The 23984-nt window shown below is 45.9% G+C and overlaps 1 protein-coding gene across 3 annotated transcripts in view; it reads left to right on the forward strand.

Moving 5' to 3' along the window:
• Positions 1-19128, forward strand: part of SPRED2 (sprouty related EVH1 domain containing 2) — a 94800-nt gene extending 75672 nt beyond the window's left edge. For all 3 annotated transcript variants that reach the window (XM_083435420.1, XM_083435418.1, XM_083435419.1), the window contains 2 exons: positions 10323-10472; positions 13904-19128. In XM_083435420.1, coding sequence (XP_083291546.1) covers positions 10323-10472; positions 13904-14557 — 804 coding nt within the window. In that variant the 3' untranslated portion in view covers positions 14558-19128. The remainder of the gene's footprint in view (positions 1-10322; positions 10473-13903) is intronic.
• Positions 19129-23984: the final 4856 nt, after the last annotated feature.

The raw sequence follows: 23984 nt of genomic DNA on the forward strand, positions 1-23984 counted from the left end.
TTTTTGCCTTGACTGAGAATGCATCTTGCTTGCCAGCAATCTGAAATTGCACTTTGCTTCCAGTTAATTAATCCACTTTCTGCACTCAGATTGTTTTTCCCTTTGGATAAATGTTCATCTTTTGGGAAGTACCACTGAATCATGATGTAATGTGCTCTCTCTCTGTTGCATAGCCACTCATTCTGTGCAGCGGCGAAGGGAAGTGACACGAGGCTGCAACTACCATATTTGCTTTGTCTCCTTATTGCAGCAGGACAATAAATAGCAAAATTTGTCGAAACCCTCCCAAGATGACCATCCCGAAATCAATCTCTTTTTTTTTAAAAAAAATATTTTATTAATTTTTTCCAAAGCACTACAAAAAGAAAAAGAGTAAAAAGAAAAATACAAAATTAAAAAAAACAATTAAAAACAATTCAATCTTTCATGACATATCTTACATTCGCTTGTTTCCCGGACCTCCCCACACCTCCCCTCTTTGTATTCCAGTTCAATTTATTTATTCAGCAAATCCTTTCCCTCTTTACCTTTATCCTTATCTTGGTCTTAATATAGTGTAACTTTTAAGTTTTCACCTGTTAACAATCCATTTTTTCATATTCCTTCATAATATTATTACTAAAAACCCCTTAGCTTCAATCCAACATCATTCTAACATTCATTAATTTTACAATATTTCTGTAAATAGTCTTTAAATTTCTTCCAATCTTCTTCCACCAACTCTTCTCCCTGGTCTCGGATTCTGCCGGTCATTTCCGCCAATTCCATATAGTCCATTACCTTCATCTGCCATTCTTCCAGGGTGGGTAGTTCTTGTGTCTTCCAATACTTCGCGCCGAAATCAATCTCAGGGAGCTAAGAAAAGCTGACGGTGCAGATTATCGTTGCTGTCCTTGAAAGTGTAAATGCAGATTCTGGAAGATGGGGGTCTTTGTAAACCTATGTAGCCTTTTGAAGGGATGCCAATACCGTATTTTTCACTCCATAAGACACACTTTATCCCTCCTAAAAAGTAAGGGGGAATGTGTGTGCGTCTTATGGAACGAATGCAGGCGGGGAAAGCCCCTAAGAGCCGCACACATGCTCCACGTGGCTCTTGCGGGCTTTTCCCCGAGGAGGGAGAAGGGACTGACACGGCCAGTCAGTCCCTTCTCCCTCCTTGGGGAAAAGCCCCCGAGAGCTGCACACCCTTTAAAGAGCATGCGGCTCTTGCGGGCTTTTGCGGGAGGTGGGGGAAGGGACAGGGGGCAGCCCCTCAGTCCCTTCCCCCACCTCCCAGAAAAGCCCCCAAGAGCCGCACTCCCTTTCACGAGCTGCATGGAGCATGTGTGTGGCTCTTGGGGGCTTTTCCCCCAAGGAGGGAGAAGGACAGCCAGTCACTGATGGGCTGTCCTTCCCCCCACCTCGTAGAAAAGCCCGCAGGAGCTGCACACCCTTTAAAGAGCACATGGCTCTTGCTGACTTTTAATACGGTAGTTTTGTGGTGGCAGGGAATTATGGCCCAACATCTTTTGGGGACCCAAGGTTCAGGAAGGCTGTGTGAATGGATTCTTTAAAAAAATTAAAAATCCACTGAGAAATTGAGTGTTTCACAGCTCTGCATCTTTCTGAATAGTGATTTCTCCAGCCCTGTGATAAAGGCCTGGGCTTGTGCAGTAACCATAATTAATGTTGATCATAGCTTATTATGTACTGTGGTTAAAGCCAGAGCATCTCACAGGCAGTCACTCAGACCATGTCACAGCATAGTTTCTCTCCCATTTATTTTGAGTTTTGAGCTGTGCTTCTCTTGTGGCTCTGCATCTTGTGAGCTGCGACTAGAGGTTCTGGTTTTGCATTTAATGCTTAATGCTAAGGTTAACTTTGACCAAGAATTACCGTACTTTTCCACGTATAAGACTTACGTTTTTTCTATAAAAATCGTGCCAAAAAGTGGGGGTCGTCTTATACATGGGTGGTGCACAGGGTGGACGTTTGATTGGTTGCTGCCGCAGCTCTCAACAGCTGTTGTGCGTGTTATTGGTGGCTGCGTCAATGGGTGGTGTTGATTGGCTGATGCTCCTGCAGTTGGGCAGGCGACTGGCAGCTTCTGTTGGGATGGGACAGACGGAAGGCGGATTTTGGGACACGTGCAGGTGAGCGATTTTGGGCAACCCCCCCTAAATAAAGCTCAACAATCCTGGGCAATCCCCCCATTTTCTTAACTTTGAGTCCGCAAAAATAGCGGGAATCTTATACATGGGGAAATCTTATGGACGGAAAAGTACTACAGCAAACCTTGGTGAATAAGTGTTGGGTTCAAATAAGAAAGTTGAACTTAGGTAACCTAAGCCTATGGCTTAGCATTCTGTGTGGACCAGGTCAGTGGAGCCAGTGGCGTTGCGTGGGTTGTCAGCACCCGGGGCAAGGCAAGTAATTTGCGCCCCCCCCTGCACTGTCCCTCCCCCAGATAGTCCCTCGCTCTCTCTCCGCACCGCACGTCTGGCACCCTCCCCTCCACAGTGGGCGGCGACCCGGCGGCTCGGATCGGATTTGCACAGCCAGCACTGCAGTGAGAGAGAGTGAGTGAGCCAGGTAGGGGCAGAGAGCTGCGAGGGCAAGCGCGCCTCCCCCCCCCAGATGTTGCGCCCAGTGCGGCTGGCCCCCCCTGCACCCCCCACGCTACGCCACTGAGTGGAGCTAGCATCTCTGTGCAGACCTGTGCTCTGTCCACACTTGTCTTTGGCAGGCTATTCCCAGCCTGGTTTGCTTATGCTAGCTGTTGACTTCCTTCTAGAGCAGACAAATGTTCATCCTGTTTCTCACAGTGATCAACGACATGCTTTTGGGAAGTCCGCACCCAGAGCGTGTTGGAAGACAATCACCTCCCCGTCCGGCCACCATTCCTCTTCAGCCAGTGATACTCCGTGGCACGTTGCCTTTGGACCTGATAGGTCTGTGCGGGCATCATGACCAGTGCTGCTGCTGTGCTGTGATGAATTTGACTATTGTCCTTTTAAAGCATTTAAAACTAGTGGCCACCGCTGCATTTGGTGCTGCAAATTCTATACTTTTCACACAATGTAAAGTATTTCCCTCCCTATGATTTCTGATAGGTGTGCCCCTGTGCACAATCTGTGAGTTGTGTTCCCCAACACACACACACACACACACACACACACTGAGAGAGAGAGAGAGAGAGAGAGCTTTTGTGCCAAAATGAGAATAATACAAATGATGAACAATTAAGGTAAAGGTACCCCTGCCCGTACGGGCCAGTCTTGACAGACTCTAGGGTTGTGCGCCCATCTCACTCAAAGAGGCCGAGGGCCAGCGCTGTCCGGAGACACTTCCGGGTCACGTGGCCAGCACACGGAAACGCTGTTTACCTTCCCGCTACTAAGTGGTCCCTATTTATCTACTTGCACCCGGGAGTGCTTTCGAACTGCTAGGTTGGCAGGCACTGGGACCGAGCAACGGGAGCGCACCCCGCCGCGGAGATTCGAACCGCGATGAACAATTAGTGACACTCAAAGGGAGAGACCTTGCAGTAGCTGGAACGGACTGCCCCTGCTGGCACCAAGGAAATGGGCATAGACAAAGCAGGCAGAGCTCATCCTGGGCCAAGCATCCATCGGCATGGAGAGTAGCAACTGATGGATATGTATATAGCCTTTGCTGGGGTCACTTTGCCGCCTGTCATCTTATGTGCATATTTGACTTACTCAGTCACCCCAATAGGGGTTCAGTTAACCCCCAAAGCCACACAATTAAGAATATCACCACTTCAGTGAAGGAGAGGGCCTCTGAAACACAACATGGCAATTCACACCTCATGGTAGTTGATGACTACTTAGAACATGGGAGTTGTGAAGCCTGAAGCAAAAGGTTTTTATGGCATATGCTTGACCCCACCTGTTGACAACTGTCTTAGCTTTGCTATAAGTGACTTTCCATATACATAATGCAGTATATTTAGCACATGGGAAAGATTTATCTGGACCTTTAGATCCTGCTAACCAACTCGAGCATCCTTTTCTCTTCGTAGTCAGCATAAAAAACATGAAATGAAGAAACCAGATCTCTTTCTGCTGCCTCCTTCATGAAACCTTTGGCCTACTTTGGTCTCCCAGATGAGTGTCAAGTATGTTTCAGCCACACTATTAAAATATGCACACAAGAGGGAGAGCAGCGCTTACATATCTATCCCTACCCCCACCCGCTCTCCCTTTTTCTCACAAACAACATCTCAGCTGAGTTTGCAAAACAAATTTTCGTTTGTTTTGCCAGAATGTAGATTAGGGAGTACAGGGGAACCCTGAAAATTATGAAAATTGACAATCTGAATGAGAAACAAGACCCTCTAATAATGATGATGTCTTCACACCATCTGGTGGAAAGGAGGATTAAAAATGGTTTCTGCAGATGGTTGTTTGTTTCTTTCCAATCTGCTTGAGATAGGATGGTTAGGCCAGGCTTCCTCAACCTCAGCCCTCCAGATGTTCCAGGGGTGCCTTAGAACCTTATCAGGGTTTCCCTAAAAAGAGAAAATTTCAGAGCCATCGTTGCTGAATGCAGCGATTAGAAAGTTGTTTGGGCTGGTCTGTCCTTCGACGTCCCTCGAGAACGTGTTTAGGTTTCTTTTTTGGTGGAATTTGGAAATAGTGAGAAAGGTTAAGGACCCCTGGATGGTTAAGTCCGTCAAAGGCGACTCTGGGGTGCGGTGCTCATCTCGCTTCAGGCCGAGGGAGCCGGCATTTGTCCACAGACAGCTTTATGGGTCATGTGGCCAGTAGGATTAAACCGCTGCTGGCACAACGGAACACAACGATGAGTGCTAGAGCGCACGGAAATGCTCTTTACGTTCCCGCTGGAGCGGTACCTATTTATCTACTTGCACTGGTATGCTTTCGAATTGCTAGCTTGGCAGGAGCAGGGACTGAGCAACGGGAGCTCACCCACCTCCTAACTTGTTCTGTTGATGAGCCAGACTGCTGCTGCTGGGTTTTTTTTTCCTGCCCTGGAGGTCTTGTGCCTTGCACAGTTCTGGCTTCCTTGCTCTTTCTTGTGCCCTTCACCCATGTCTTCTTGTAGAAGATCCATTCCCTGTAGGTGCAACAAGTGCTCAGGAGCCAGGGACCACAGTCATGTTCCCAGAACTCCCTTGCACCTGTCTCTGCTGCAGCAGAGGCTGTGTCAGGGAGTCCCAAGGTGTTTGTTCTCTCTCTCTCTCTCTCTCTCTCTCTCTCTCTCTCTCTCTCCTTGTCAAGGGGCAGAAATTGCAATGCTGCACAAGACCCACCTGTTCCAAAGCTCATAGGAGTGTTGGATGCATCCAGTGTGTTGCCTTAATTGATGTTTATTTAGTCCTGATTTTGCTCTGCCTTGATAGCTTTACTTAAGGGCAGTTTAAAAATCTCTTAAAAATGAAATATATAGGGAGGAATTCAACGCCTCGCTAAGCTGATTATTCCATCAAGGCAAGTGTTTCGACTTGCCAAATCCCTCCCTCCTCCCCTATGCATTATTAAAAGGTAAAGGGACCCCTGACCATTATGTCCAGTTGTGACCGACTCGGGTTGCAGCGCTCATCTCGCTTTATTGGCCGAGGGAACCAGCATACAGCTTCTGGGTCATGTGGCCAGCATGACTAAGCCACTTCTGGCGAACCAGAGCAGCGCACGGAAACGCCGTTTACCTTCCCGCCAGAGCGGTACCTATTTATCTACTTGCACTTGACGTGCTTTAGAACTGCTAGGTTGGCAGGAGCTGGGACCGAGCAACGGGAGCTCACCCTGTCGCGTGGATTCGAACCGCCGACCTTCTGATCGGCAAGTCCTAGGCTCTGTGGTTTAGCCCACAGCGCCACCCGCATCCCAATATGCATTATTGCAGAGGTTTTAAAACCCAGCTACCACACCAAGCCAGTTTTGAGGTCTTCCAGGAAGAGAAGGGGAGAAGGCCCCATTGCAGTAGTAGAAGCCCTTGCATAGGGCTTCAGCTGACAGGATTCATTAGTTGAATCCTGCCCATAGTAATTTCACCCCATTATGTAACTTAAGCTTTTTGTGATATATTGTCCTGGTCTATATAGCAATGTAACTTTTAGTGTAAATATGCAATAAACAATTTCTAGCTGCAGCTTCTGTTGAACCCATAACAACATAATCCTTGGAAAGGATTTTGACACTTCCAATAGGTCTATATATTCCAATAGATGTATATTATATATCTATATATAAGCCAGTGTGGTGTAGTGGTTAAGAGCAGTAGACTCGTAATCTGGTGAACCGGGTTCGCGTCTCCGCTCCTCCACATGCAGCTGCTGGGTGACCTTGGGCTAGTCAAACTTTTTGAAGTCTCTCAGCCCCACTCACCTCACAGAGTGTTTGTTGTGGGGGAGGAAGGGAAAGGAGAATGTGAGCCGCTTTGAGACTCCTTAAAGGGAGTGAAAGGCGGGATATCAAATCCAAATTCTGCTGCTATATGGTTGCAGATGTTCATCACAATATGTCACCCATAAAAGTTTGATCCAGGATATTCCTGAGAGCTGGATTCTTATTAGAGGTAAAAATAAAAACAAAACTCTGCACAGTGTATTGTGCTTTTATGTGCCATTCTTACCCGTTTGACTCACACAGGATTTTGACTGGGATGGTGAGTGCAGTGGGGAGAAGCATGCTTTTTGAAAACAAAAATGTGCATCTTGTTGGATTCCCAGAGTGACAAACAGAGTCCTGAGAAATGTTTGTGTGTTCCTGCATTCTGCCCACAAGGTGATGCCCTGGGCAGGCCACGCTTGGCATGGTTGGAGAAAGTCGGCCCTGGCAGCCTGACAACAAGATGATTGACAACTTCCTGTTAACAAAGTGAAAAGGATTAGAGAATTGCCTTGCAGCCTATAATGCAAGACATTGGCAAGGCTCCTATGAATATTCAGAGGGAAGGGAGAGTTGCAGCTGGCCGCTGAGTTTGTTCCTGACTTCCCTATCTCTTTGGTAACCAGGCTGGGAGAGGAGGAAAGGCCGTTCCAACCAAGGGCTGACTTGGACCCAGGTATCTTCATGGAGGCAGAAGGGCAGGGGAACTGCTATAAGACCACAGGGCAGATAAATGCCAAATTTCTGTTCTACAGCTTCCAGAAGACCTATTCAGATTTGATACTGAGCTCTGATCTATTCTGATTTTTAGGAAATATGCATGGAGATTTAAAAGTGTGCAAAGTCTTCTTTACTGAAGTTCTGTTCCGTCTAATTGCATTTGAAACAAAAAGGCAGTTAGTCAGCCAGAGCCAAGCAGTGGGGTAAATGCAACAGTTGTAAAATAGAGGAAGGAGGGAAGGGGAAAAATCAGCCTCTCCTGATTAGTGGGTTGAATCTAACTAAGGTATAGTCAGAGTGGACCCATTGGAATTAATGGTCCTTAGTTAATAGTCACGCCCATTCATTTACAGGATTCTTCTCTGAGTAGGTCCATTCTTCATATCCTAGGTGCTTCTTTAAGCATATCCTAGGAGGTCTTTAAGCAGAGGTTTGACCACCATATGTCAGGAGTGCTCTGATGGTGTTTCCTGCTTGGCAGGGGATTGGACTCGATGGCCCTTGTGGTCTCTTCCAACTCTATGATTCTATGATTCCCGGGCATAGGCTGCTTAAAGTGGCAGGCTTAACTGTTTCATTGGCATATACAGAGTTGTTATCTTTCCACTGTTAGCTTGCTTGACGGTTAGCAGTGCCAGAAGAGGTTGTTCTTGATGATGCAGAATATGATGAATCAAGGCAGCAGGCCTGTGGACAAGTAATTCTTAACTGGTTGGGATCATGAAGTCGTAGTTTTGACTTCTTAAATATAGTTATGGACATTTAGAACTATAAAAGATCAGAACTTTAAACAGCAGCAACAACAACAACAACACATAGTTTTATAAACTGTTGGAGCAAATTGCAAATTGGTCATAAAATTCAAAATAGGGGGTTAAAGGCTTTGAAGCAAAATAGGGAGCAGCCATGCAGAAAGAGGAAAGAAAATACCATATAGGACGCAGCGTCCCATAGGATGCACCTAGTTTTTTGGGGGGGGAAATAAAGGAAAATTTTTTTTGCTTTATTTCCCCCCCAAAAGCAGGTCGGGGAAACTGAACCAGGTCGAGGAACAGCGGGATGGCGGCGCTGCGCCTCCTTGCTGTCCCCCGAGCTTATGGGGCTGGCCGATGTCTGCCCGGCATGCGGGGCGCTCTGCTTCAGGGCGCATCTCGCACCGGCCGGCAGGCTGCTATCCGCAGCATGGGGAGCCCTGCGGGGAACTCCTGCAGGGCTCCCCACACTGCGGATGTCTGTCCGGCATGTGGGGTGCTCTGCTTCAGGGCGCCGCTCACGCCGGGCGGCAGGCTGCTATCCGCAGCGTAGGGAGCCCTGCGGGAACTCCCGCAGGACTGCCTAGGCTGCGGATGTGTTCCCGAAGTGCCGGGCTCTCTGCTTTCAGCGCGCCCGGCGCTCCGGGAAGCAGGCTGCTATTCGCAGCCTAGACAGCCCTGCGGGAACTCCCGCAGGGCTGCCTAGGCTGCGGATGTGTTCCTGAAGCCTGGAGAGCGAGAGGGGTCGGTGCGCACCGACCCCTCTCGCTCTCCAAGCTTCAGCGAAAGCCTGCATTCGCCCCATGGGACGCACCCAGATTTCCCCTTCATTTTTGGAGGGGAAAAAGTGCGTCCTATAGGGCGAAAAATACGGTACTTTCCAGGGACAGATGTCCATCCCTCCAGATTTATATGCAAGAATGAATAAGATGACAGGTGAGATATTCTATTTGTCTAAAATAGAAGTATTTGAGTGCAAATTTTGTGATAAATATTTCATGCAGATCTACATGCTTTACATTCATACTTTTGCTATTTACAGCTTTTAAAAATTCCTCCCGACTTCAGCTGCGCATTCATGAGCTTGTGCTTAAGAGTTGAAAGGAAGGTTATTGCAGGCAGAGACTTCTCAGAGCAGACAGAAACGATATTTTAAGAAGTCAGATGGGGTCACTTATTTGCAGTTATGATCATCTACTCTTAACTTTAACTGGAATCTGCCACTGAAATAGAACCCAACAGCTGATGCAACTAAAACTTCCAAAATATTCCTCCAAGATGCGTCTTTGCTTTATGTAAAGTGTCATAACATTTATTGATCTCCAGTTTCTCCTTTTTCAGAAGAAGGGAAGGAAGATAACAGCCAGCAAATTTATTTATAAATTTTAGACTATTCAATAGATATTGGGCTCCTTGTAACCAGTCAAAGGGAGCAAGGGGGATGCGATAGGTGTTCCATTTCACTGCTCTGGTGTAGGCAAAGATGCTAATCTACCTGAAGGGAACCTATGTGGAGATTAAAAAAAAAAAATCACTTGCACATAAGCTGCAGCAGACAATAAACTGATCTTGATCGGTTAGCTCAGTTTTGCCAGTGTGGCATCTTCATGTCTTGTCACATAGCTATATGAGGATGTGGCTGTATTTTTCCCAGCCAGTCCTGAGAGCTGAAGTTGAGTATGACTACCCAAGGAGTACAAAATAAGTACAGAGAATCAAATCAGGGTGTGTATTTTTAACGCTATTCCACTTTTAAGAGGCACATAAGTGTTGGTCAGACCCCAGCTTACATGTATTTTCAGTGGCGTAGCGGGGGGGGGGGCCGGCCGCACCGGGCTCAACATCGGGGGGGGGGGGGGCATGCTCGCACTAGTGGAAGAGACTCGAGTGCTAAAATCCACGGGTTAGAGGGCGCAAATTACTTGCCTTGCCCCGGGTGCTGACAACCCACGCTACGCCACTGTGTATTTTAGATTAAGACGCGGTTAAAAATATGCACTTGTCCCACTCTTTTTGTGCGCTGTGTGTGTGTGTGTGTGTGTGTGTGTGTGTTGGACTAGGCAGATTCGGGGGGGGGGCGAGAGTAGCCATGTTAGTCTCTGCTGCGTCGCATGCATCTGATGATGTGGACTCCAGCCCATGAAAGCTTATGTCACAATAACTTCCGAAGTCTTTCAAGTGCCGCAAGACACCTTATTTTTATTGTAAAGCAAAACGGTGCCCAACAGAGGAGGCAAAACCCAAGAAACTGCCCAAGTTCATTTCTGTGAGCAGATTAAATATATATTGTAGACCAACATTTCTCAAGCCATGTTGCTGTTCATGAAAAACATGTGTGTTTCTAAAGAGGTTTATAGGGCGGCAGTGTGATTTTTTGGGGGCGGGGGATCGGCCACAGTGCCTAAGGAGAAATATGGATTGTAGCTCAGATTGTCTATGGAAATGGAGCTGTGTTACTTACCTTCCCTCTTCCCATTTATGTTACTAACAGAATGCTACAGACAGCTCCTCTAATTCTTCTCAGAAGAGGGAGCAGCCTTTGCGAACACTGGCATCTCCTCCATCCTGTGAGCACCACAGAATTTGCACCCGGGGACATTTGCACGACCAGTTTAACCCCGACCAGTATCATCTAGAACAGGTAAGCCTGTTTTCAGTGTTTTCCTATTGGCGTCTTGCCCCTGCCACTCACGGGCACACCAGAGTCCGTACGCTTCAAATAATTCTCTGTGGATGCATTTCTAGTGGGAGCTGGAGCTGGGGAGGGGTTCTCTTGATAAGAAGGCTTGCTTGCCATAGTCTTCCAAGGACTATTTGGCTGACCTTCAGGAAGCAGTGCAAGACTTCTCTTGCCAGGTTGGTATATGCCAGTTGCCTAGAAAGACGGAGGTGAATCCCTGTGATTTAGCATTTCAGGGGAGGGCTTCCAGGTAAAAGCTAGCTGCTCCACCAATTCAATTCTTCTTGACTGTTTCTGAGATAAATTGAAACGTCAGCATGAGCCTGGCTGCAGAGACTGTTACACAGATCTGTTAGATCTGGAAGGATATAACAACAGATTTGGATGGCACTGTGTCTATGGGTTGAGACGGTAAAAATACATAAAGGATTCCTGAGCCACATCATAAGAAAGTCAATTTATGAGGTGTGCAATAAATATAAAAGTCTATTAGAACGTAAAACTCCATGGTGGCTCTTGCCATTGGAAGCAATTGTGGTTAAAAAATTAAATGTGGAAGGAAAATGGGCCACCTACAGAGATGTAGTGATGGAGTTAGAAGAAGAAGAAGAAGAGTTTGGATTTGATATCCCACCTTTCACTCCCTTTAAGGAGTCTCAAAGCGGCTAACATTCTCCTTTCCCTTCCTCCCCCACAACAAACACTCTGTGAGGTGAGTGGGGCTGAGAGACTTCAGAGAAGTGTGACTAGCCCAAGGTCACCCAGCAGCTGCATGTGGAGGAGCAGGGAAGCAAACCTGGTTCACCAGATTACGAGTCTACTGCTCTTAACCACTACACCACACTGGCTGGTGTGGAAACCAGTTGGAATTAAAAACGTTTGAGGAAATAAAAGAATCATTGAGGGATCGGTTGCATTATCATCAGAAAAATGAAGTGCTTAAAGAGGATAAAAAAATGGTTTTGAAACAACAAGATCAAGATTTGAGATAGATTAATTGAATGATAAGACAAAAATATTGTTGAAAATGTATAAATTATTATTGGAATGGCATACTAAAGATGAGGTAAAATTGGTAATGATACATTTGGCTAAAGATATTGGACATAATATAAAATATATACATAATATACAGGTATTAAGTTTACAGCATGCAATACGCTTAAAGAAAATGTTATGAAAATGGTGTATAGGTGGTATTTAACACCAGTTAAACTAGCCAAAATGTATAGAACAAAAAATGAATGTTGGAAATGTAAGGAAAAGGAAGGTACTTTTTACCATATGTGGTGGATATTTAAAGAGGTAAAAGTTTTCTGGAAAATGAAATATAATGAGTTAAAGAAACTATTTAAAAACACCTTTGTTAAGAAAACCAGAAGCCTTTTTATTGGGTATTGTGGGTAGAGACATACCGAGACAAGATAAAAAATTATTCTTAAATGCAACAACTGCGGCAAGAATTTTGTTAGCCCAAAGATGGAAACAGCAGGAGTTGCCAACAAAAGAATAGTGGCAGATGAAGCTGATGGACTTTGCAGAGCTAGCGGAACTGACAGGAAAATCTGGAACCAGCGAGACGAAGCATTCTAAAAGGACTGGAACAAATTTATATTACCGTAATTTTCGCTCTATAACACGCAGATTTTTTTCTCCTATAAAGTAAGGGGAAATGTCTGTGCGTGTTATTGAGCAAATGTGTGGTCCCTGGAGCTGACTGGCCGGAGCGCAGGGGCAAAAGTCAGGCAAAAATAAGATCGGGCGAGCGGGCGGAGGGAAGGCGGAAGCTGCTGCTTTCCTGCATTCTGCCTCAGGGTCTTACTGCCCATCCGCTTCTGTTTCTGTTGCTGCGTTTGCTCAAACTCAACAAAGAGCAGGGAATCCCCTGCCCTCCTGGCAAGCAGAGGGTTAAGGAAAGGATCGAGTCCTTCTAATTCTTTCCTAGTCACACTGCGCGCAGGCTCCAGCCCACCACCTCCTCCTCTCCGTGCTCTAGAGACTCGCAGGCAGCCGAAAAACATGCAGGTGGGAGAGAGAGGGGGGGGGAGAGTTGGCTTGGGTGGGGGGGGGACTTTTGCCTTCCTTTCCTCCCCCCCCCCCATTAATCCCCTCCCCTGCATTCTTAGCCAGCTGCTTTTCCGCACACCCCTCTCGTGCTCCTTGTCCCTTCTGTGTTTTTCCTTCCCTCCCCATTTAAAATGTGGTGACAAAGCACGGATCCACATGGATCCTCAGGATTTTTGCATTTGGTCACCCCAAATTCACCATCAGATCACATAGCATGTCCATGGCTACAGCCTGCACCAAAAAAATCACGCACCCACTGTTGCCTGGGGCCACAATGGTACAAAAATGTGGTTACAAAGCACAGATCCACATGGATTATCAGGATTTTTGCATTGGGTCACCCCAAATTCACCATCAGATAACATGGCATGTCCATGGCTACAGCCTGCACCAAAAAAATTACGCACCCACTGTTGCCTGGGGCCACAATGGTGCAAAAACGTGGTGACAAAGCACGGATCCACATGGATTCTTAGGATTTTTGCATTGGGCTACCCCAAACTCACCGTCAGATCACATGTCTGTGGCCACAGCATGAAGCACAAAAATGATACATCCACCGTTTCATTCAGATTTTTCCCCCCTTGTTTTCCTCCTCTAAAAACTATGTGCGTGTTATGGTCAGATGCGTGTTATAGAGCGAAAAATAAGGTATATTTGAAAGACAACTGTAAGCAATTAACATCATCAGCAGGGTTATCTGAAGATCTGTAAGATGAAATTGCTACCTATTCAGGCTAGGTAATATAATATTTTAGGTAATGGTATAACAAGGATAGGAAACAAAGCGAAATGCAAAGTTTAATTTTGTAAACCATCAGACGGGAGAGAGGGAAGTCGTAACGCTCAGTTGATCCGAAGAGATAAATAAGAGGGTACGATGTTACGTAATGTGATTATATGCAAAACCAATAAAAATCAGAGAGAGAGAGAGAGACTTACAGCTGACAACAGCAGGCAAAAATTTCAGTTGCAGTGGCCCTTTCTCCAACTACTGCAGCCATTGCTGGTCGCCTGGGTCATTTTGCTGTTCCTCACTGAGTACAGTTGGGATATCGTGCAGGTTATATCTGTGAAATGCTTTTGATCCACTTCCAGCTATATGTACCACAATAACATGGATAATGGGATTATTAGAATTACTGTTTCTGGCATTTGAAATGAATGAAAGCGCTCCTCATCCACTTCAAATACCTTTTGGTGTTTGGAGCAGTGAGAAATTTAAAACGAAGTCCACCTTGCTTGTATCCTGTTGTTATTCTAAACTTCTTGTGCGTGTCATGAGCGTTGCCAGCTTTTGAGATGTTCTTTTTGTTCTCCAACAGTCCCTCCCACGATCCTATCGGCACGTCAGCTTCCCGGACGATGACGAGGAGATTGTTCGGATTAACCCACGGGAAAAGATCTGGGTGACGGGTTATGAGGACTACCGCCACACCCCCATGCGGGAGAAGTACATTGATCCGGACGATGGGGACTCGTATGTGCGATTTGCCAAAACCGAGGCCTCCAAAGACGATTACAATTACCCGTACGTGGGCAACTCTGACTTCGATCTGTGCGAAGACATCAAGGGCGCTGTGGTTAAGACTCAGCCCGCCAGGTGCAAATCGCGGCGGCGAAAGGAGGACGGGGAGAGGTCGAGGTGCGTCTACTGCAGGGACATGTTCAACCACGAGGAGAACAGGCGGGGTCAGTGCCAGGATGCTCCGGACAGAATAAAGAGCTGCATCCGCCAAGTCAGCTGTATGTGGTGTGCGGACAGCATGCTCTATCACTGTATGTCTGACCCAGAAGGGGACTATACAGACCCTTGCTCTTGCGACACCAGTGATGACAAGTTTTGCCTCCGGTGGTTGGCCCTTATCGCCTTGTCTTTCCTTGCCCCCTGTATGTGCTGTTACCTGCCCCTTCGGGCTTGCTATCACTGTGGGGTCATGTGCAGGTGTTGCGGTGGGAAGCACAAAGCAGCTGGATGACAACACTCGAAGCTTTCCCCTTTTAGCTAAGGAGCATCTTGGTCCAGAGCGTTCTCAGTTTTTACGTACGTCGTCACACGGCCCAAGGAGACTGACAAGAGTTCGGAAACCAGTGGGCTCATCCCTCCTCCTCTTCCCCCTTTCTTTCTCTCCCCTTCCCACTCGGCTGCTATGCATTGATTGCTCACTGAGTTGTAACAGACTGATGTGCAGCATAAAAGACTTTTGTATTATTGATCTGTAATCAAGCAAGAATGTCTTGTACATGTTTATACCGCCCCTCTTCCCTTCCCCTCAGTTGAATGGTTGAGTGTGGTGGACTTTCAGAACTTATTACGGCTGTATCTGTATTTAGCAACCTATTGACACATGTGGAAATAAGGTATAATGAAATCCCACTTTAAATTGTGTTCAACTTGCAGCCAGTAAGTGTGTGTGAGAGAGAGAATGTGTGTGTGTGTATAGAAATTGTGCTAATAACAAATGTGTACCATGACACAGTATCGCTGACAATCTTTATTGTGAGAATTTTGAGTCCATCAGTTCTTTTGACAGTTGCTTTGAATGATTTCTCTGCTCACCAAGTATTCAAGCAAAATGTGGGAAATGAGCCTTAGTATCACCTGTATAACATTTGTGAATCTGAGAACTTGTGTTTCAGACCAATTTTACACCTGAAAGGGAAACCCTTAAGTGTCTTCTCTCTTCTCCCCTCCCCCCACACCACCACTTTAGTCTTTCTCCTCCAGATAACATTGGAAATTATAGCTTTAGTGTTGATATTCTTCACAGTGGAAATACTCCTCTATCCTACAGTGTTTCTATTTGAAACAAAGGGGGAATTTCACAAGTTACTAAATTAGCAGGTACACTCACGTGCTTGTGCCGTAACTTGAAACATATGAGGGAACATAGTTGTCTTTTATTTTTATTTTAACCATGTCTACAGTCTTGTGTACTAAGGATGGGTGACAATTCTGCTCTCTCCAGAATCCAGGAGCATTTGGGGAATGGATGTGGGGCTCTGTGTTTTTCCAGCGTTTCCAAACCAACCTGGGAATACAGGGGAGCCTCCCCAGCCAGCAAGAGCTGGTCTGTGCGAAGTGTTTTCATATGTGCTTTGCCTGCCTCTCTTCCTTGGAGGCCTTTTGGGCCAGGCGAGGGTGTTTTGAAACTTCTCCTGGGACCACAGAGGGGAAAACACCACTGCCTGCATCTGAGACTGTCAGGTGTGGGTGTGGATCCAGCGCCACCACAGGCATCCTATCATCACAGCATTTGACAATCACCTGGGCGCAGGTAAGGGCATGGCTTCTCTTTTTCATTATTCAGTTTTCCTCAGAAGGCCTACAGGAATCTGAAGGGGGGGGGAGTGAAATTGGCAAACATCACCCCCACCAGTCCGGAGAAGCCTAGTAAAACTTTCTGAGCTAATCAGTTTCACTGGGATTCTCTAAGCTAGCTGTAGAGAAATGTGTGTGTGTGTCAGTTTCAAGAAAGCTTTAACGTTGCTGCGCATTGCAGGGTCTCTTTCTTCCACTCCCCCCCCCCCAAGTTCATTGGTGAAATTGACCGATAAAGGATTCCCCCCCCCCCCACCTGGGCAGCAAGTCTCTTCCATCCCCCAAGCCTTTGGATCTGCAAAGTAGGTGCGCTTGCAGTGTGGGCACGGATAATTCCTGGTGGATTTAATGCGCAGATAGGAAGCAGAAAGTACCGAGGGGGAAAGATGTGCTGTGTTGTTACCAGGGTTTTCCATGGTATGTCCTGATCTGACCCCCCAGTTCTGTCTGCTGTGCAGACTACAGGATCCGCCTGGGGTCAACAGAGGGTCGTGCCTCTTTCTGCTTCCAAATGCACTGAACCAGCATATTTGGGATCTGCAGAGAACCCAGGGCAGACATCCCTTAGGCCAGAGCTGGGTCAGTCCCAGGCACCTGGTCACCTTGGTGCCTTCAAACCAAACACTAGGAGCATTGAAGCATTCCCCCCCAGCCCTGCCCTAAGTTAGAGGCAGGCCCTGCGGAAATCCGTGGGTGCCCCAACACGGAAAGGCAGTTGATTTCCGTAGTACTTGGTGGTGCATAAAACGTGTGTGCTTTGCAGGATCTGTACCTTATAACAGGCTGCTTCTTTCTTGGTTGTGAAATGCGTACAGTAGGGTGACCCGATGCTTTTGACTTTGTGTGGGTTTGATTTTCTTCTTCAAAGCCATGTCTTGTGTACAAGGCTTGTAATTATCTGGGGAAATAATAATATTTTTCTAATATATGACATGGAATGGCCATTTTTTTTATTCAAAGGAATAATGTAGAGCAGTTTAGCTATAATATAGCATAGTACAATCTGAGTAATCCGAGGCAGCTATAGGCACCGGCTTGTGAGAACTGGCGCTGCTGTTTCTGCCATAATCTTTTTTCCGCAGCCAAGTGCCGGTGAGTTGCTTGCCCTTGCCCCCCCGCCCCCCCTTCTTGCACATTGACATGAGTCTTAAAGGAAGAGGAACTGAGTTTTGTTTTATTTTATTGCCAAATAGATGCAAATAGCGACATGCTTGCCACTCTCCTTGTGAAAACGGGCCACAAGGAGTCACCACAGCTTTTTGTCACATACGCAATGGGTGTGTGTGGCATATGTTACGGTTGAAACCTGAAGCTTGAGGAGGTCTGCTTACACTCAGCCACTGACCTAATGATTTGATTACGAGCTTTTCTGTTTCGTTTTTAAACTCCTGGGCACATGGCGGCACCCATTGGGCCAACCCAGAAAATCCAGGGCCATTTGGCAAAGCAATTATTTGCAAAAACAGACCCTCTACCCTACCCTCTTTTCACCAGACAAGCCACTGTTGTGAAACTCAGGGGAGCAGTTTCAGAAACCAAGCGGGGAGACCTTTGGGGTGTGGCGGTGGGGGTCTGTGTTGAAACTTGAACATTCCTAGGGACTTCTGTGGGATCCTTCTTGCCTTTGCAGCATAGAAGCGACTGGAGCACAGGCCTTTTCCCACTCAACACAAAGGCACAGCCATAAGCTCCCAGGGCGGTGGGGTGGGGTGGGGGTGGGAATTTGTGGTGGAGCTCCTCCCCATGCCAATAATTACCCTTGTTTTTGGGAGGAGCTGCAGCATGGGCTCTTCCCAGGCGGTTTGGGACTTCCCACATTACCTTTCCACACAGAAAAGAGCATATTGCAGTAACTTCCATTTCTCAAAGGTAATGGAAAGATGGCCCCAGACATCATCATTATATAGAATCAAGGCAGAAGAATTCTGGACTGTACCACTAAAGTTAGGGAGTCACATTTAATTTCCCCCCTATTAAAAAACAACAACAACAAAAGACTCGTTGTTTGTAACAAGCTAGCAGACCGGAGAGATTAAGCATGCATATTTTTCTGATGTGCTAGTCTATTAAGCAGGTAAAAAATAAATAAAATCTGCAACCTGCAGTGATACAGTCTAGAATTCTATATAATGTGTAGATTGGCTGTGTGATCTCTCTAGTTCATATTTTGGTATTCAAGATTTGGGATTCGTCTGTAACATATATAATGTAGGCTTCAATGTTTTTGCATTGGTTAGGTTTTACGTTTGTAAATGTAAACGGCAAGGGAAGTTTTTCATTTTCATTTTTTTATTATTTTATTTTGTAAACTCGTGGAAAGAATGAATATTTTGTGCCTAATAGCAAATGACAAATCGCTGTAAATGGTGACTAGCAAACATCATGCCAGCCTCAAAATAAAATAATAACAAAGTGATGGGGACAGTATTTTGGTTTTGCAAGTTGTTCCGCTATTCTGAATTTCTGTAAGGTCTCCCCCCCCCCCCAACAAAAGCACAACACTACAGAAGAGATCTTACAGGTTGTCTAGCCTCTCAGTTCAAGTGCCCCTATTTATTTTGCTAAAGCAGACATGCTCCAAGCCTCGATGTATGTCCTCTTCTGTAAATTCCCTCTTTTCTCTGGTTTTGTTTTAATCCTGATTCAGTCGTTCCATGTTTGTTCTCCCTCTCCCTCTCTCCCCCTCCATGTGAGTTGTTGGGGGGTGTTTTTGTTTTCGTTGGCGCAGCGAAATTGGCACAAGGGTAGAAATGGGAGGCTGGGAGGGGGGGGTTTCCCCCCTGTAAATATTTCCCATTGATCTCCACACTGCAGCTGAACAGCGTGTAGAGTTTTTCCTCTGTTGGTTTTTCAGTACTGACATTAATCATCTGAGAAATTATTCAGATTTTATTTTTGTATCTGTGGTAACAATCCATTAACCAAAAGCTGTTTCCTTCCCCCCCAGTTCGGAACATTTCCCCCCCCCCCCAAGCTCTTGCTCACATTAACAAATTTAAGTGCCTGAAGCAAACCTTCTATTATGTATCTGTATACTAAAAGTTTAAAACTCTGTTGTATTGATTTTTATAAGCCTTTTTACCTCTGTGTAAAGAATATATATACAAGTGTATGATGTATATTTTAGTTCTTAACTTCTTTTTTTATTGTTTCTAATATGTATGATCATTGTAGCTATTGCTTTAAAAATGTACCATGTAAATATAAATACATCATATCAAAAGAAAAGCTGTGTGACATGCTTTGCAAGTCTTTAACCGAATGGTTTGGCTATCTGAAAGATGAGAACCAAGGTGTATCTTTGTGCTGCATTCCAGAATACTAAACGTGCACCCAAATACATTTTCTGAGCAATAATCTCTTAGCACAAGGAAATTGTAGCGTGAACTGGGAAAGCGTTGTCATGTCCTTTCCCCATGATAGCAGCTGATCTAGAAAGTGCAGTCATGGATATTGTAGCTGTAATGGTTCTAGGGGTTGCTCGTGCGTAAGTTGCCGCCACTCCTGGCTAGGTTACTTGATTGAACCCTTTCTGTCTGGACAGCCTCAAGTTTCGTGGCTGCCTCAGTCGCTGGCAGAATCCGTCAGTGGGCGTTTCTTGAACCTTTTCCAGCATAAAAGCTGTTTGACGCCCAGTCTTCTCCTACTCTCCCTGCGCGGGAAGTCTTCTGCGCAGGGAGGGTGTGGGCAGCGGAGTATCCGTACTCTCTCTGCTGGTCTCCGGCGAGGAGTCCTGGAGCCACCTCTCCGATTCCCCCATCTGCCCCCCTTCTCCACTGGTGTTACGCTGATTTCCTTCCCCAGCGGATGGGCTGCCTCTCTCCCTGCTGGGACCCTCTCCGGCATCCCTCTGGAGCCTTCTCTCCGCCTCCAGCTCTGATGGCAGTTCCCTGACAGTAGCTCATGCTACTTTTTCCTTCACTGATCTCAGGTGGAGAAATTCAGTTCCACAAACTGGTCCTAAATTCAAAGCTGCTCTTCCCTGCACTTCCTCGACATAAGCAGGACAATATTTGTGCCTGCAGTTCTTCCATGAGGAAGGAGGAGACATTGATCTCCATTGTAAGTGCGTTGGGAAGTGGTGACAACATAGTGCCCCCCTAACTTGAAGTTTTATAGGGAGAAGTTTTATAGTTTTATAGGGTAGCGCTGTGGTCTAAACCAGTGTTTTTCAACCTTTTTTGGGCAAAGGCACACTTGTTTCATGAAAAAAATCATGAGGCACACTACCATTAGAAAATGTTAAAAAATTTAACTCTGTGCCTATATTGACTATATGTAAAGTACCGTATTTTTGCTCTATAAGACTCACTTTTTCCCTTCTAAAAGGTAAGGGGAAATGTGTGTGCGTCTTATGGAGCGAATGCAGGCTGTGCAGCTATCCCAGAAGCCAGAACAGCAAAAGGGATTGCTGCTTTCACTGCGCAGCGATCCCTCTTGCTGTTCTGGCTTCTGAGATTTAGAATATTTTTTTTCCTGTTTTCCTCCTCCAGAAACTAGGTGCATCTTGTGGTCTGGTGCGTCTTATAGAGCAAAAAATACGGTAATTCTCTTGAATAGGAATCAAATAAACACAAAGAAAGTATTTTATAATTACTTTATTATGAAATAGTAAGTAAACAGAAATATGAAAAATTATAAAATACTTTATTCAGTGCGCAACCTGGGCCTGTTTGGCTGAACACAAAGCTGATATTCTGGCTGGAATCGAAGAAAGACACACATGTAGCTCTTCGTCAACAGCTCTCAGTCTCTCTCTGTACTTAGTTTTTATAGCAATCATGCTTGAAAAGCTCATCTCACACAGATATGTCGTGGAAAATGGGAGCAATGTCAAAATAGCTTTGTTTGCCAGAAGGGGGAACTCCTTGGCAGTATCCAACCAAAAACTGTCCAAAGGTAGATCAGCAAATCTTAGCTTGAAACCACGATTTTGTCTCAGTTCAGTTAGTTCCTCCTGCTCCTGTAAAGTCATGTCCTTTCCACCAACTGATGCTGAGCTATAAGGGTCCCTAACCCAGTCAAGGCATCCAGTGGAGACTGAAGAGAAATAAAATGACAACTTCTCTGGTCCTCCTGGTGACTCGAGTCGCGATGTCTTCTCTCCGCTGCTGCGTACACTGTGCTCGGGCGGGAAGGAAGTCGGAAGATGATGTCCTACTGTGATAGGTCCAGGCTGGAGTCTGGACCAATCACAGCCCGGACATCAGAAAAGTGGAGGGTGTCCCCCTGAGGAGCGCCAATCGGCGCCCCTGCTGGCCGAGGGTGGGGTCAAAACCCCACCCCATACCCAGGACACAGTCCGGCGCCCGCCTAGTGGGCAAAAATGTTAATATTTTTTTTAAATCTTTCGAATTTTTCTATTTTTCCCACGGCACACCAGGCAACATCTCTAGTGTGCCGCGGAACAGTGGTTGAAAAACACTGGTCTAAACCACAGAGCCTAAGGCTTGCCGATCAGAAGGTCGGTGGTTCGAATCCCCGCGACGGGGTGAGCTCCCATTGCTCGGTCCCTGCTCCTGCCCACGTAGCAGTTCGAAAGCACATCAAAGTGCAAGTAGATAAATAGGTACCGCTCCAGCGGGAAGGTAAACGGTGTTTCCGTGTGCTGCTCTGGTTCGCCAGAAGCGGCTTAGTCATGCTGGCCACATGACACAGAAGCTGTCTGCGAACAAACGCCGGCTCCCTTGGCCAATAAAGCAACCCCAGAGTCATCCGCGACTGGACCTAACAGTCAGGGGTCCCTTTACCTTTACCTTTAACTTGATACTAGGCTGCAGTCTTATGCAGTGCCAGTAAAATCAGCTCTGTGTGTGCATGTATGGTGTCAATGTATGGTGTTAATCCTAACTTTTTTCCCCCCTCCAGTCTTGGCATTTTGTATCAGGAAAGAAACTACATCCAACCCAAATGTTTTTAAATTACTGTAACTTCACTATAGGTTGTTAAATGCAAAATGCTATTTTGATATGGTTTACTGCTTTAAAAAAAAAAATCCCATTTCTAGTGGTAATTCCAGAATTCTCAAGTTATCCTCTCTCTCTGAACATGTAAGAACAGAATTCGTTCTCTGTTGATTCTCTGTCCCTGGGTTCATTCTTGCCCTGCCCTCTTCCTACACAGATATATCCAGTTTCACAGGGGTGAGAACCAGATCAACAGTGAGTGAGGCTTTCAGTGCTATCAACCTTGAAGAGACGGCCCAATGTAATAAAAGCATTTTAGGTATGGCGATACTGAAAGTGTACTGTAGCCTAGTGGATAATCCTCTTGTGAGTCTGAGAGACCCAGCTCTCTCGGAGAGGTGATGTACAATCCCCCCTCCCCGTGAGATCAGTGTGCAGTTCACAGAACGTACACATTTCAGCTCCAAGATCCTGATCTTTTGAGACTCCAAAATGTTGCAAACAGATTTGTGTTTCCACCCTTTGTTTCAGATGACTCTTGACTTCAGTACGATGGAACCTCAATTTTTGAGCGTCTCAGAAGCCGAACAATTTGGAACCCAAATTCCGAAGTAATTGCTTCCATTTTCTAACGTTTTTTGGAAGTCAAACGGCTTCCAGGGAGTTTCCCCCCATTGACTTTGCAGCCAGCCCATTGATCTTTGGTTTTCTAACATTTTGGAAGCTGAACAGTCTTCCAGAATGGATTATGTTCAAAAACCAAGGTTCCACTGTAGAAGAAGAGTTTGGATTTGATATCCCGCTTTATCACTACCCTTTGAGTCTCAAAGCAGCTAACAATCTCCTTTCCCCTCCTCCCCCACAACAAACACTCTGTGAGGTGAGTGGGGCTGAGAGACTTCAAGGAAGTGTGACTGGCCCAAGGTCACCCAGCAGCTGCAGGTGGAGGAGCGGGGAAGCGAACCCAGTCCCCCAGATTACGAGTCCACTGCTCTTAACCACTACACCACACTGGCTCTCAGTCGTAGTGATCTGTCCACAAATCTCAGGAACTAGAGAGAAGGGTTTAAAATTCAAACATCTTTGGTTTCTGTATCTCATGATCTCACTTGGGATTAGTTGTATCAGCTCAGCTAGGGAACAGGAAGTCTTCCTATCAGTGCCATGGATCTTCACACTTCATAGCAGCTTTCTAAACATGATGACATACTGCATATCCATAGCCCAAGGGACTTTAACTCTTGATAGGGAATCATGCTGGCATTCTGAAACAATTCCCAATAAATTTAGTGGGACTTGCCCCCGAGCAAGTAAGCCTATGATTTCAGCCTTGTTTTCTAAAGGAGGTCTCCTTCTGCATTCATGTAACTCTCCAGAGGCTATTGATTATTTTCTTGCTTTTATGTACGGAAGAACTAAGAATTACAGTATGGATACCCAATCAGCCTTAATTTCAGGCAAGGCAATATTGCCATCCTTTATTTGACCATATAAAACGCTCTCCACCTTTTCCCAGAAGCTTTACAGGTTTTAGGTGACCTAGTAACATCTGTGGTTGTATTATATATTAATTAAAATGTGCTAGTTAAACTGCTGCCCTTTCAAGGCAATGCTTCTTTGTGTAAAGCTCGTGGAGTGCAGTCATCAACTTTTAAAACATCCTCGGAGTCTTGATTCCACTACTGAGTTGTCCGAAGTGATGCTGTGCATCTGCGCAGCACAGATTGACCGCTAAAAATCAAACATTGCAGGAGGTAACTTGTGAAAATACAAAAAAGGCATTGTCTTGCTAAAGCAGCTTGATTGACAGCTCTGTTTTCCATTAATGAATGAGGGAAGAAATGAGATGAACTGTACTCCTACACTGCTTTTTGTGTTACCTAAAACACTGGTCAACACTGAACGGTTTCACTGTATCCATTACTCGGAATTAGATCTGTCATGAGCAGAGCACACCATGCAGGAATAGAGATACCCGATTCTTGCTCTCTGCAGCTGTGGAGTGTGGGTGGGTGCAAAGAAGATATTGCTAATATCCAAATCCAACCATGCTCTGGAAAACACTGCCAAAAGCAGGATACTGCCATGCTCCTGTGCATTTTAACAGCCTGGTATGCAAAAGATAGCAAGTAAACATTTTATGTTGCTTCCGCACCCCCCACTTTGATATCTTTGAAC

This window comes from Podarcis tiliguerta (genome assembly GCF_965153285.1).
Source record: "Podarcis tiliguerta genome assembly, chromosome: 3".
Lineage (NCBI taxonomy): Eukaryota > Metazoa > Chordata > Lepidosauria > Squamata > Lacertidae > Podarcis > Podarcis tiliguerta.